We start from the raw sequence: 13,552 nt of genomic DNA, 5'->3' as shown, positions 1-13,552 counted from the left end.
TGGCAGTAGGCTGGGGCAAAACACATCAGGTTCTCAAAGTCAACATGACTGAGCATCACAGGACAATCATGAAGGCTGATGTCCAGTAAGCAGGAGCTGACAAGGCTCCAAACTGGTTTGATTTTCCAGCAAGTAAGTTCAAGACAATTGAAATCCCCTTGTTTTCAGGGAGTGTATCACTACGGTCCTATTTGTTCCCAGATATATTTCAAGACAGCTCTGTTGACTGAAGTCAAGAAATACTACTGTCCACCCAACACAGATGGAAAACTGAGCCAGATACAGCACATACACTTCGTATCACAGTAAATAGTGCCACAGCTGATGGGGGGACGCAAAGGAGCCCAGATCTCAGGCTAGGATCAGGATTGCAGCTTGCGAGTTTTATAACATATGACTACACTGACAGCTCATTGTAAGCACAAGAGTATAATTGTGCAGTGCAAGCTGTGCAACGTGCTATTAACATTTGTTTGATACTTGATTATAAAATAAGAGTAATTGTAAGAAAACTTAGCTTCACCAAACGGCATAAAAGCAGGATCTATCATGAAGTTTACTCACACAAATTTTGTGGGCTTTATTTCAGAGACAGACCATTCTGAATTACTTTCAGCTAAAGTTCAGTCTGCATTAAGACCTCTGGGCTTTCAGTTGTCTTGAGACACCTCTTTTATTCTCAGGTCTAAAGAAGAACTCTGGATAGCAAGTGGTTGAATAGAAAATTATGGAAAATTCACAGCTGTACAGTAGCACATAAGCTTTCAGACAGTACTGGCCATTATCTTAGAAAAAAAAGCTTTCCATGTTAATTTTTTCCCCTCAAAAACTGTGACCTTCGTAAGAAGCATCTCAGCAACAACAAAATCTCAAGTTTTCTAGATGTGTGAAGTGCAAACAAATATAAGGCTTAGGTTATATGTTTGTTCACCATCCCTCCATCCAGAACTTTCCACAAGTTAAAGAGAAAAAGAAGAAAGAAAAAAAAGTTAGGTAAAGGAAGTTAATTTAAAAAAAAAAAAAAAAAAAAAGCTTTCAAGTGAGTGACTTACATAGTTGTCTCTTGCAGACCAGCCTGGATAAAGCTGCATGTGTAGCTGCCTTTCTTTACGAGCTAGTTCATAATATTTCGCTTGTTCTTCACGGGAGAGAGCATGCCACTGCAAACAAAATAAACATAGCATTAGACTAGGAAATAATTCATACCTAGGCAACAGATGACATCAGCAATTCTATTTATGACTTTGATTCAGTCCTTCCCCACTGCAAAAATGAAATTCATTAGCAATTACAAGCACCCATGTTTATTAACCAACTTTCAGGCATTTGTCAGCTCTGTAACTGCCAAGTGCCTTGAGCAAGACAAAAATCATTTATGGAAACAGGGCTCACCAAATAATCTGCTCACAGAACCATGCTTTCCCAACACCACTTTAGAAAAAACACAACCAAAACAAAAAACCCCAAACAATCAAAAAACACCCTTCAGCTCCTGACAAAACAGAAAGGTTTTGTGCTGCTTTTAAAGGGCAGCGAGCTCCCCACCACAGAAGGGTACACCATCTTGTTTTTAAGCAGCAGCTACACATGGGTTTTCAATGCCAAGGCAGAGGGCTTTCTGGGCACCAGCAGGCTCCTGTTTCAAGATCAGCCTCTAAGGATTGAGCTTCAAGGTACCTGCTTTCTGATTTCTTCTTGTAATAGAAGAAAAGAATATGGCAACTGCAAAAAGCACCTAAAATACAGAAACCACAGAACTGCAGCCTTCCAAATTATGAGTTGACTTCTGTAGCCAAGTAGGGATAAACTTCCTGCTTTTATGTACTTTAAAAAAACCCAAACCAAAACAAAAACACCTCACAACCTGTACATTTGAAAAGGCATCAGCTGTATCAGTATCTAATAATTTTCTTGTTGAAACACCTATCATAGGCCTGAGCCTAAAGAGTAAAGACCTTTTATTTAGAATCAAGTTCCACTGCTGCAGCATTAGACATGTCTTCTTGTTTGACTTTGACAACACACATGGAGGAACAGGCTGGGGAGAAGAAGATATTAACAAACAAAAAAAAAAAAAAAAAAAGAAAAAAGACGGACATGAAATTACTAAGATACTCATGCAAGAATAATTTACAGAACTAGGATTTCAGATCAGATCACATTTGTATGATTTAATATGTCGTTTTGTTACACATCAGAAGATGCGCTTGTCTGGCTTGGCTTGGCAAGTTCGATGTGTTACTGAGAGCACAGCAGTTCAGCCTCTTTGCAACTTTCAAACTCCAGACGTGCATTCCAAAAGCAGAAGGCAGTGAACATTATGCCGAGGCGTCAGAGAGCGTAGCAGCATGCAAAGCGTCAGCTCCAAAGAACAGAGGTGGTTCCTGTTCTGGAGTGGCACAGGGTATACTAAATAGTGACCAGGATGACTGAACACAAAACATTTGATAATAATTAATCTCCAAGCAATTATACTGGATAACTCATGCGTTGTTTGTACCACAGTAAAAGTGGAATTTGAGGTACTTTCACAGAGAACAGTAACTTGAAAGAAGGAGTCCAAGCTGTGGAAAAAGCAGGCAATGGAGCACTGAGGCCTGATTCATTACCAAAATGGAGATAAGCAAGCCACTGCCCTCATTCAGGCCAAGAAAACAAGGCTGTCACACTAAGCAACTACAATCGATTACTGAGGGAGTGAGAATGAAAGACTTGCATGAAAAGGCAAGCGCCAAGGTGTCCTTTAAGAAGAGCTAACAAGAACATCAGAGAGAAGGCAGAAGGCTGCAGGAACCGGGACAAGTACCTATAGATTACTGCTCTGCTGGGCAGGGCGGAGAGAAGTCTTCATATTGTAAAAGAGAAGTAGTAGTTAAGGTCATGTTCTGACTTCCCACTTAAAAAGCACAGGGTTTTCAGAGAGTTGCAGTGCCTCTCAGTGCTGCCTTAGTCAGTGGTCAAGAAGAGGAGGTCACTGAACAAGAGGATTTGAATAATCCCTACTCAAAGTCAGATTGATACAAAAGTCATCCCTTTTCTAATTTCCCATACAGTCAAGGCCAAAATAGGCATTTACCTCTGCTGCTTTCCCTTGGAAGCGGAACACTGGCAGTGAACATGTATTTTGTAATTGTGGGTTGGACTGCATGTGTTTTTTCAGAGCATGGAAAGACCAAAACGTGCCTACAATGCCACAGAAGCAAATGGCTCTCAGCAAGGCTCTTGGACAACATATACTGGGATCATCAGTACTCGCCTGTTGACTTTAGAGACATTCAAAACTTGACTGGACAAGTCTCTGAGCAACCTGATGTAACTGGACCGGCTTTGAGCAGGTGTTGGACTAAACAACCTCCACAGGTCCCAACCTACATGACTTTACAATTGGACCACACTATATTCACTTTCGAGTTCCATCTCCACTGGCGTGCAGTGTTGATCTTTGAATGATCCCCTCCCACTCTGATGGACACCAGCCTAAGGGAGAACCCATAAGGTGATCTGAATGCTCCTGCAGTACGTGCATGAGGATATTTCATGTCTGAGGTGCCGACACCATGTCATGAGTAGAATAAACACCAATTTGATGATGTTGCTAATGCTGAAAAAAGAAAAATCAAGATACTGCTTTTATTTTTAGTTGCATGTTTTATCTTCTATAGCTAATTTGATAGTTGCACATTAGTTAGCACCTCAAGCAGAAAGTGAGCCATCACACCCAACTAAAGGGAAACACACAAATTAGCAGCACATGTGAGCACACACCCCCCCCTCCTGTACATACCCTTCTGCCAAGAATCTGGTTGATAGCTGCACTTTCTTTCAGAGTACACTCTGCTACAACGTTCGCTCTCATTTCTTTCATGTACAACATGAAAGCATTCAGAGGTTTCTTAATATGAGGTCTTTTTGGCTCTTGTTCTTTTCTCTGTTCATGCTGAGGCTTCCTAAAACGTGGTGGGGGAAAGGGAAAGGAGGGGGAAAAAAGCATCCATTTACCTTCAGCCTAAAAAAAACCCAATGGAAAATTACCAAACTGTGGTTACAGTAGCATTTAAGTAGTAAGAATGAGAATTTCAGTGGTCATGTCTCATCCACTTTCGTATCTTTTCAGAGAACTGACTTAATTTAATAGTCAGGGAGGATGTCAGGTTGACATTCTTTAGCAAATAACATTTGATCTGTGAATCCACTCCAAATTCATCACTTGTCTCAATTCTCTTTCTGAATGGCTATCCATAGTACCCTAGAAGACCACTGCTACAGGCAGGAGGATAGCTCCTCATTCACTTCTGTCTTAGCCCTTTGGCCTTCAACTACTAAGCAAAAGGGCCACTTTTTACTAGTAATTTTGCAGATAAGACCTTTTCCAGCAGAAGTTTGTGAGTTCACACTCAAGCAACATCCACAGGTAGACAGGTCCATGATTATGTCTGAATCAAGATGACTGTTGCTGATAGCTAAAAAGTGCCGGACTGGAATGAGAAATGGCTTCATGTCTCACTACTCTTCCCAAACAGTAGTCCACATCTCCTGTTTTAGTTATAGGAGAAGAGTTCAAAGAGGACATGAAAGGCACTTTTTTTTTAAAAAAAACCAAAACCTCCTTGACTCTTCTTCAGATAGAGTTAGTTCTCAAACATTTAAAGATTAAGGGCTAGTGCAGAAAGGCAGACTCACACATGCATTAGCTCACTGTCGTTGTGCGGATGTTCTTGTTTTACTTGAGGTGTTACAATAGCTGGGTGAGGGATTCCAGTTGTGTGAGGGCCTGGAGGACCAGGAATCATGTGATGTGAAAACCTAAAAGAGAAAGCAAAGAAAGCTCTGTAACCCTACTGAAGACAGGCATCAAACATGTATGACAGCAGCGGGATGTCCCAAGAATACAAACGCTACGGAGCTTGCAATGGAAGACAATTCTTTAAGAGTGCATGAAAAATATTTGGCTAAGATTTGTGCATTGTAGCCCATTTATTCAAGAAAAAAAAAAACCAAACAGACAAATCAGTCAACGTTTTTGTTGTAAAGAAGTTATTTTATTACCTTTCAGGCAAAAAGTTTTAGCAATGCACACAAGAAACATGTAATGATTGTACTGTTGCACTGCCTAGCAATAAAAATACACATTTCTTAACCAAAAACTGTATTTCCACACCAAGATATAAACATTTTTAAAATATCCACCACCAGCCAATGCAAAGGAGGGAACTGCCATGCAGAAACAAATAAAATAAAAGAAGAGTCTTTTCAAGAAGATGGCTCTCTAAGGAATATCTTACTTTTCAAGGTACTTGAACTAAAAGATTTTTAACATCACTTCATCTAAACTCACTATCCTTCTCTCAAATACTTAAAATAAAAATAAACCAAAAAAATCCTGCATCCTCGAAGAAGGGGGGGAGGGGAGCAGAGAGACAGACTTTTCTCATAAATAAACCTTCCCTTCATTTGTACAAGAAGGAAAATGGAAAAGAAAATCAAAGCACCACTAACTCGATCATCCCACCCTACTAACCCAGGTCATCCTCAAGAAAAGCTGAGATGGATCTTGAAGGTGCTGAGCATTGCAAGCTCAGGCGCAGCAGAAAACCTGCATGCTTTATTTTGAACTGGTGGAAAGTACCGTTAACATCAAAAGCAAGCTCATGCTCCAAAGGTTTGCTGAATGAGTGCTGGTTAAGGAATCACATCCAGCCTCTCCTTTCTCCATTCCCTAGTCACCTTGCTTTTTTCCTTCATGCCATCGAAATAATGCAAACACAAAGCCCTGCAACCAAATCAGCTCATTTTATTAGGGGAGAAAGAATGGGTTTTCTTCCCAAACACCCTGACAGGCACATGCTTATCATTCCCCTGTAAAGTAGTGAAGGGACAGTGATAATCCAAAGGAGCCCACACAAATAGAGGCAAGAGGACCCACCACTTATCAAGTGGCCTGTCTTAAGTCCCTGTGCAAGACAATGTGTCTCCTACTACAAGTCACACAAAAAACCGCCCAGAACGGTATATTGCAACCTTGTGTACACCAAGCACAGGATGCAGAAGCTGTCTTTAGAGTGCAAAAGCAGAGGAGAGGAGGTCTGGAGTGTGTCATGGCCAAGTCTCAGTTAGCATCGCTTGCTTGCACTTAGACATAAAGACACAGTGCCTGATTCACACACCAGTACAAACACACTGTGCTGGCATCCCTTGCCATTAGTGGTTTTGGGCTATGAAATACCTACTTGCGAACAAGTTTCCACACAGAGTGATAACTAAATGATTCAAGACTAATTACCAACAACTTTGAAATTAGAACTAGAGAACGCAGACTAGAGTGACAATCCACCTGGTTGCATACTTGCATGAGCAAAACCCAAGGATGCACACTATATGTTGCATCTAGAAATGAACTAACGACTCATTTCAGATGAAACAGCTCAATTAATTGTTGACAATTCACCGGTGCTCCTAATTGTAATACTTCAGAGACTGCCAAGAAAATGCTGAATGAGACCAGTGTGGGATCCAGGCAAACTGTATATACACAAATATGTTAAATAAAAATGTACGCATAAGGTTTTAGCTGACTGAAAAGCAAGCAAAGGCAGACCAAGATGCAAGCAGAAGAGCAACTTGCCCTCTAATGCCAGCAGTTACTCCCCAGTCAGTCATTCACCTCCTACACCTACCTGGACATGGAAGGGTCGACTGAGAGTGAGGATGGATAGGGCTGCCTGAATCCACTCGAGATGGGATATACAGGCTGACCTTGCCTGAGGTCACAGAAGAAAGGAACCCATCAATCATACAATACGGTATTCAGTAGTTACTCTAGAGTTACAAGCACTTGATGGGAACTTAGTACTAGTCACAAAAAAAAAAAAAAAAAAAAAAAGTAATGGGTAACACTTTCAAGATTTCTGCTGTATTCAAACCTAATGAATACTTGAACACTTTGGACTTTCTCCCTCGCTATTGAAAGATTCCCAATCTGGTTTCCACTGGGGAGGAAAACAGCACAACCAGCCTTCCTCCCCAAAGCACACGTGCACGCACACACATGCGTGCGCGCATGCATGCAGTCTATCTTTCTCCCTCTCTCACCTAGTTTTAAAAACACTGGAATCTGATTTGGTTAACTAGCTCTTAGGAAAGAGGCATTTTATTCCAAATAGTTCTACTGTAGATCAGTGCAAGAACACAGGACTGAATTGTCAAGCTAGAAAACCTTTTGAACAGTTTTATTAAGTCTTTGAAAACTCAGGACTCTTTTCCTTTGCATCTTCTATAGTGAGGTAGAAGTGGCCAGCTCTTCTGAGAAAGTAGAAGTGTATTTGATAAAAAAACCCCCACAACTACCTAAAAGCCACAAGCAACGCAAGTGCATCTGAACTACTTAAAGTTCAAACCTTGCAAAGTAAAAGCAGCTTGTGTGAAATTCTTACCTCCTTTATACTCCCACATATACAGAGTATTTTGTCACCAGCCTGTCACTTGGACTCTTGTGTCATCATCACCACTGTGTTTTGGTTACTTTCAGTAAGTAATGGTTCAGGTCGTGACTACTACACCCTGAAGTAGCATGCTAAGGTAATGCAAACAAATACCAGTTCAGCCCAAATACGTAAACCAGCCCAGAAAGACCACCACACACCAATCCTATTCAGTTAACTTATTGACGGGCAGATCAGCTTTCAAAGGGGCGGGGGGGGGGGGGGGGGGAAGGATATTGGCCTTTGTATGGTTCAGAATACAGGTTTCACACTTGGAGTGCATTACTGGAAATGGGCAGTGAGTGCTCAAAGGGAAAAAAAAAAAAAAAAGGTGGAGGAAGTCTCAGTAGTGCTACTGCACAGAAGGCGGCTGGAAGCCGTATAGCATAAGGGATGGCTGGGTGCGTACTGCTGTCAGTGAGCGCTGCTGATGAACACATCCCCAAGCCTTGTAAGACTGGACCTTGTCTCTCCTCTTCTCTCTCTTTTCCCTCTTCCCTCCCCCCAGCCTCCGCATTGAGAGGCTATTCAAAAGAAATGATTGACCACATCTGGAAAACGAATGCCAGGAACTGCCTGGTGGTGGTGGAGGTGGGGAGTCAGCTGAGCAGCAATGAAGGGGGGGGTGGTGGTGGTGGGGAAAGTCAGATACTTCCATATTTTAGTTTGGTATCCGATAATAATTTGTTCCAAAAAGGCATGTGGCACTTCTGGAAAGGTTTGCCAACAATATAGCATTTCACCATCTTCTGCTCCCTGTTTTCTACGCTTGTTGTCACCTGGGTCATGTTTCCCTCCCATAAACAATTAAAAAAAAAAAATCTGCATTGCTCATTGCATGGGCACAGATTGGCCAAGATACGGATTCTAAAATACTGAAATTGTTGCTGAGTTTCCTTATTCCTTGCTCCGACAGATCTGAGGACAAGTACCTATCTACCCCATGCAGACACAAAGCATCCTGCCAAATCGACTATTCTGAAAATACCACGTGTTTCCTCCAAAAGGAAAATGACACCCTGAATGGCAGAGAGAGACCCTGAGAGGGCTAGTATCAGCAAGAGCAGCAAAATCTCCCAGTGACGGAGGCTCCTCTCCATACAGAAACTGTGAAAAGCAGCAGACTACAAAAGTTTGTTGGCCATTTTGGTGCAGTTGCAAGATTCCCCCCCCTACACACACTCACACTTCAAAGTTCCTTCTTACCTCCCCTCCCCTCAGTAATTGCAATTTTGTTTATTAAAAATTTACATTTAATTCCTTGAGAACTGTTTTCTGCTATCTTTCCAAATGCCAAGAGCCACAAATCTGAGCCATACGAAATACACAGACTTCAAAGTGAAAGCTGCACTTCAATTTCTGTACGTGTTCAAAAACCAGATTCAATTCATTTAGAAGATCGACATTTTTTGATCTTTTCAACTAAAATAACACAGTAATTTCTTACTGCAGCGACATTCATATTTTGTAAATGCTGCGATTGATTCAACAACAGCAAATGGTGTGAACATGCATCTTTGTCTGCAAAGAATCTAAAAGATCTTACCAGCCAAGAGGTGGTGTTATCTGTCCAACCCCCCCTGGAGACAAGGGATAGAAGGTAGGGAGATCAGGAGCTGGAGGATGCCTAGACATGCCTGTTAAAGAGCACAGAAGAATGAATTACTTTCTCCTTAAAATACTACACGTGAGCTACAGATCACAGCTAACATGGCCAACGCTACAATGGAATTAGTGCTCTGGATAAGAAATAACCACCTTCATTAGTGTTAAAAGCAAAAGGCTACCCATGCACTTTAAAAATAATAAATAACTTGCACACAATACTGCAATTCAAAGGGAAATACTGGAAAAAAACCAAAGTGGAAGGAGGGAATAAATGTATGGGTAAGGACCTGCACAAGTTTAGATCTCCTGTAAGGCATGTTAGGCAATACTGTCCTCTCAATGGTCTCACCAGACCCTATCGGATCCTGAGGACCTCTTCTAACCCAGCGTGAAACAAGAGGAAAATAAAACGTTGTCAAAGAGGCTACACAGCAGAGCTATTAGATTAGGTAAATTGCTACTTGTACGTTTTTGTGGGTTCCCTTATGGATTCACAGATTTTGGAAACTTGCTACCACAGAGGATCAGTGGTTAATTAAGAATCATTTTCAGGCCTGTAATGGTCACACTTGATATGATTCATTTGGCTTCCAATTGTCACTCCAGCTCCAACTAAGCTCTTCATCAAGTTGACTCCTGTGGGCTCCAAGGTCAATCTGTTTTGCATTGGTAGTATTTCATGGAAAAATAAGAGTCCCATCAGAAATGATCCATCAGCTCACATTCCCCAGAATACAGAGTCCTACAACTGCAAGAATCACCTCAAGATTAAAGCTAATCCTCGTCCCTAAAGGGTCCACAGTCTCCATTCTTCACCTAAACCTCGTGCCCCCAGGAGACATGGAATTATAGTTGCAGAGGCCACAAAGACATCGGTTTATTTAAATGTGTTTGGGGAAGAGGCGGCTGAAGCAGAAGGAATTGTTAAGTCTACTTCACATGTTAAATCAGCTGCTTTAAAAGGGTATTAAATATTTATGTCATGACACTCCAAAGGTCCAAGACTGAGTGTGTGCTACCTTGAGACTTGGTTTATAGATTGATGTTACTGATTTATTTCCCTCACTCACGAGTTTGTATTTAAATCTTCTGAATTTAATTACAAGATTTGAAGAATATCTTTCAGGATTGTGCACAGCAAAGAATGGAAAACGATACTGATGGTGTTACTGTGTCAAAAAAGCTAAATTCTCAGACTTGGGACCACAACCTGAGGATCATATTTTTGACCAGTTGTCTTTTCAAAGGTGTAAAACAGTTGGTGGCTCACAGGAGAGGGAACACTTTATATTTATATATCCCAGGGTTTTTACGTGAGAGGGAAGAGAGTGAATGCTCTTTTAGGGCAGTTAAAAAAAAAAAAAAAAAAAAGACAAAAAACAAGCCCAGCCTCTCATCTCTGTCATCTCTGGTGATGGTTGATGGTCCAGAGAGTTACAACACAACCTTGGCCTTGCCAGACCAAGTTCTGTGAAAGGAGCTGGGCCGCTTCTTCCCCAAAATCCGCATTTCTTATCAATGGAGGCAACGCTGCTCTTTCTGTGCTCACACACAGCGGTTATCGCTAGCCCAAAACTTGTGGACCCTTATGGGGGGCTGTCAGCTACCTATCGCCCAGCAGGAACATACACAGCTACCACACAGCCAGCACCCTCCAAAGCAAGCTCTTGCTCATGGGAGGCTTAAGAAAAAAATAAAATAACATAATAAAAAATAAAATAAATTAAAAAATAATAATAAAAAAATAAAATAGACTGCCTTGAGAAAGGAGGTGGCTGCGTGTCCATCCCAAACTGCCTGGGGTGCAAGAGGCAGCGCTGCGGGCAAGCTGCTGTGGACCCTCTCGTCAGAGGATTTTGGCAGGAGGAGGGCACCCTGGCATCAGGGCTGGGGCGCCAGGGCAGTGCCTCGCTCCAGACCCACAGCGGGAGGCGAGGACAAAAACAATAGTCAGAGGCATTTGGCAGAGGACCTGAGGGAAAAAGAAAAAAAAATCCTCTCTTTGCAGCAACTGCATGGGCCACTTCACTGGGGCTGCTCCCACATGCCAGCGGCGCCAAAATGGAGAGCATGGAAAGACCACACACATCAAGGAGACCATCACAGCCGAAATCAGAAATCTCTAGCCCACGTTATCCATCCCCATCTTTGCCAGACACTGTGCAAAGGGATCAAGAGCTTGTTCAGGAACACCAGAGGGGCACAAGCTCTGTGCCAGAGAGGCCCCCGGCCACCCCCCAGCAGAGCCAGGCTCTGGGCTTGTGCTCAGGGATGGGGATGCGAGCCGTGGGATGCACCGGGGCTGGACAGGGGAGAGGGCGAGAAGAGGCAGAAGGGAGGACAGGCAACAGAAACAAGAAGTCAGACGTTGTTCCGTTTGGGTCTGCACAAGAGGAGTACAAAAATTAACCAGGAGTAAAGGCAAAGAACTGGGGTGCAGGAGGGCAAACCATCATCCAGCAGATGAAAACCTCTTGAGCTCACAAACTGCAGCGGCAGGGTGTGCCCCAGCCATCGCAGCCAGCTTGGGCAACAGGTGGGAATCCCGTTCTCTAACACGTGGCATCCCTGGGATTTGATGGAATGAGCACGAATATCCTTCTCCTGGGCACTGAAGGAAGATGACAAATGAGGACAGAAGGTCTCCATTTGCTTCTTCCAATTCTAAAAAAGGTATTATACATGTATTTACAGGCCAGGCTTTCCAGGTGGAGTGCTTTTTGTACTCCTCCTACCTAAAAAACCCCACAACTAACAAACAGCAAAAAAGCACACAGAGCCACAAGGCCATGGTATTTTCTGGATGTAGCCCATATTATCTGCGTAGTAAGGCCAAAATGAAAACAAGGCATTCAGGGAAAGTCAGAACTAAAAAAAGTCTCTCTCCCTGAACAATGGTGGCTAGACACCTCTCCAGATAAATGAGACAACTGTGCATGTGGATGCATGCCCAGGGAAAGCAGAGCTTCATGATCTTGTCAGCTAGGTGTCACACCACGTGGTGGGACACGTGAGTGCACAAAGAGGCAGGACAGGCACCAACAGACATCATGCCCACGCACAGACATCCCAACTACAGCAAACACCTTCATAAACCCTCGTAAACCCTCTGCTCCCTCTCCTTCCCTCCTCGCCACCAGTTCTCTTCCTCAGGCTGTTTACCCAAACGCGGGCCTACCCTGCACCGTCTGGGGTCAGTCCTCCCCTTGCACCCCCCCTGACAACCATCACATCCCCCCCAGCTCCTGCATCCCAGTGCAAGCAAACACACCCAGGGGTTTCCTGGGGAGGGTTTGCCGGGGCACCGGGTGGGAGCTCTTGGCACAGGCTGGGCTTGGCACCCTGGAGATTGTCAGCACTTCCCTGGGGACCCGCAGACTGACCTGGAACGGGGCTGGCCTGACACCCCCACATGAAGACCTGGGGGGTTTTTTGTTTGTTTTAAGGAGCACTAGGGGCGCAGAGAAAACTGACACATGCAACCCTGGCATCTAAAACGATGCTTTCTGCAGAAGGCAGCGGGCATCAGAAGGTTAAAAAATGTCATGTTTGCAAAGCCTTAAGCTGCGCGGGCTCAAAACTGTATTTTATGGGCTATGCTTCAGTTATGACAACTGACGTATGGAAGAATTCAGACAGCCAAAATACAAGGACATAAAATACAATTTTGAGTGAAAGGGAGACAGAAAAGGTTTCAATAACACCACTACTGAAGTACTTTTCCCCCATTTGCAGGAAGGTGAGGCATGATTGCCATTTCCACATCTGCACACTGCAAGCCTCAGGCACAACAAGGGGGTGGTGAGGCCTGGCTGCTGCTTATTGAGATTTTAAAAGATTTTGATGAGTAAAGCAAGCCCAAATTATCACATTAGAAAGAGCACGAAGATTTAAATGTCCAAGTTAAATATCAGCATCACGGCAGAATTACCATCTCTGAAAGCAGGCATGCACGCCTGGAACCCTCCCTCTAAAATATTAAGAATAAAGACGTATCAGTAGCACGGGGGGGCACTGGGACTACTCTGCATCCCTGCCAGGACGGGATGGGCTCACCTTGTTTGGAGCTGACGTCGGAGGGGATGTGAGACGGGTGCGACCCTGGGGAAAAGTGCTCATCGCTGTACGTGATAAGAGGGGTGAGGGGGTGAACCGCATGAGAAGGCTGTACCACTGGCACCTTGTTTGACTGCAAGAGAAGAAAATAAATTAAATTAAATAGTGTTAGAGAGGTAGGGCTTCTGCATTCAAAAAAAAAAAAAAGCGCACCTCCAAAAAGCAATTTTTACGTATTTGTATTACTGAAGGTAGGGGAGACAACATCGGGGCTGGCAGACAGCAACCAGGTTTGCTGCTGGAATTGGCATCCTCGAAGCACCGGTGCCTGAGGGATGTGGGTGTTGAGATGGGTCCAGGAGCAGGAGGAAAGGTGTTTGGGAGACACGGAGATGGGGCCAGGGAAGTGG

The 13,552-nt window shown here is 43.5% G+C and overlaps 1 protein-coding gene across 8 annotated transcripts in view; it reads right to left on the bottom strand.

The window, feature by feature from the left end:
* Positions 1 to 13,552, bottom strand: part of LEF1 (lymphoid enhancer binding factor 1) — a 69,233-nt gene that overhangs the window by 15,578 nt on the left and 40,103 nt on the right. For 6 of the 8 annotated variants that reach the window (XM_075751468.1, XM_075751469.1, XM_075751470.1 and 3 more), the window contains 6 exons: positions 13,143 to 13,275; positions 9,025 to 9,115; positions 6,675 to 6,758; positions 4,681 to 4,803; positions 3,785 to 3,947; positions 1,053 to 1,160 (listed from right to left, as the gene is read on the bottom strand). In XM_075751468.1, coding sequence (XP_075607583.1) covers positions 1,053 to 1,160; positions 3,785 to 3,947; positions 4,681 to 4,803; positions 6,675 to 6,758; positions 9,025 to 9,115; positions 13,143 to 13,275 — 702 coding nt within the window. The remainder of the gene's footprint in view (positions 1 to 1,052; positions 1,161 to 3,784; positions 3,948 to 4,680; positions 4,804 to 6,674; positions 6,759 to 9,024; positions 9,116 to 13,142; positions 13,276 to 13,552) is intronic. The other 2 variants (XM_075751474.1, XM_075751475.1) reach the window with 1 other exon arrangement.

Source organism: Balearica regulorum, chromosome 4, assembly GCF_011004875.1.
Source record: "Balearica regulorum gibbericeps isolate bBalReg1 chromosome 4, bBalReg1.pri, whole genome shotgun sequence".
NCBI classification, from domain to species: domain Eukaryota; kingdom Metazoa; phylum Chordata; class Aves; order Gruiformes; family Gruidae; genus Balearica; species Balearica regulorum.
The sequence above is the reverse complement of the archived record's forward strand: the minus strand, read 5'-3'. Positions and strand labels throughout refer to the sequence as shown.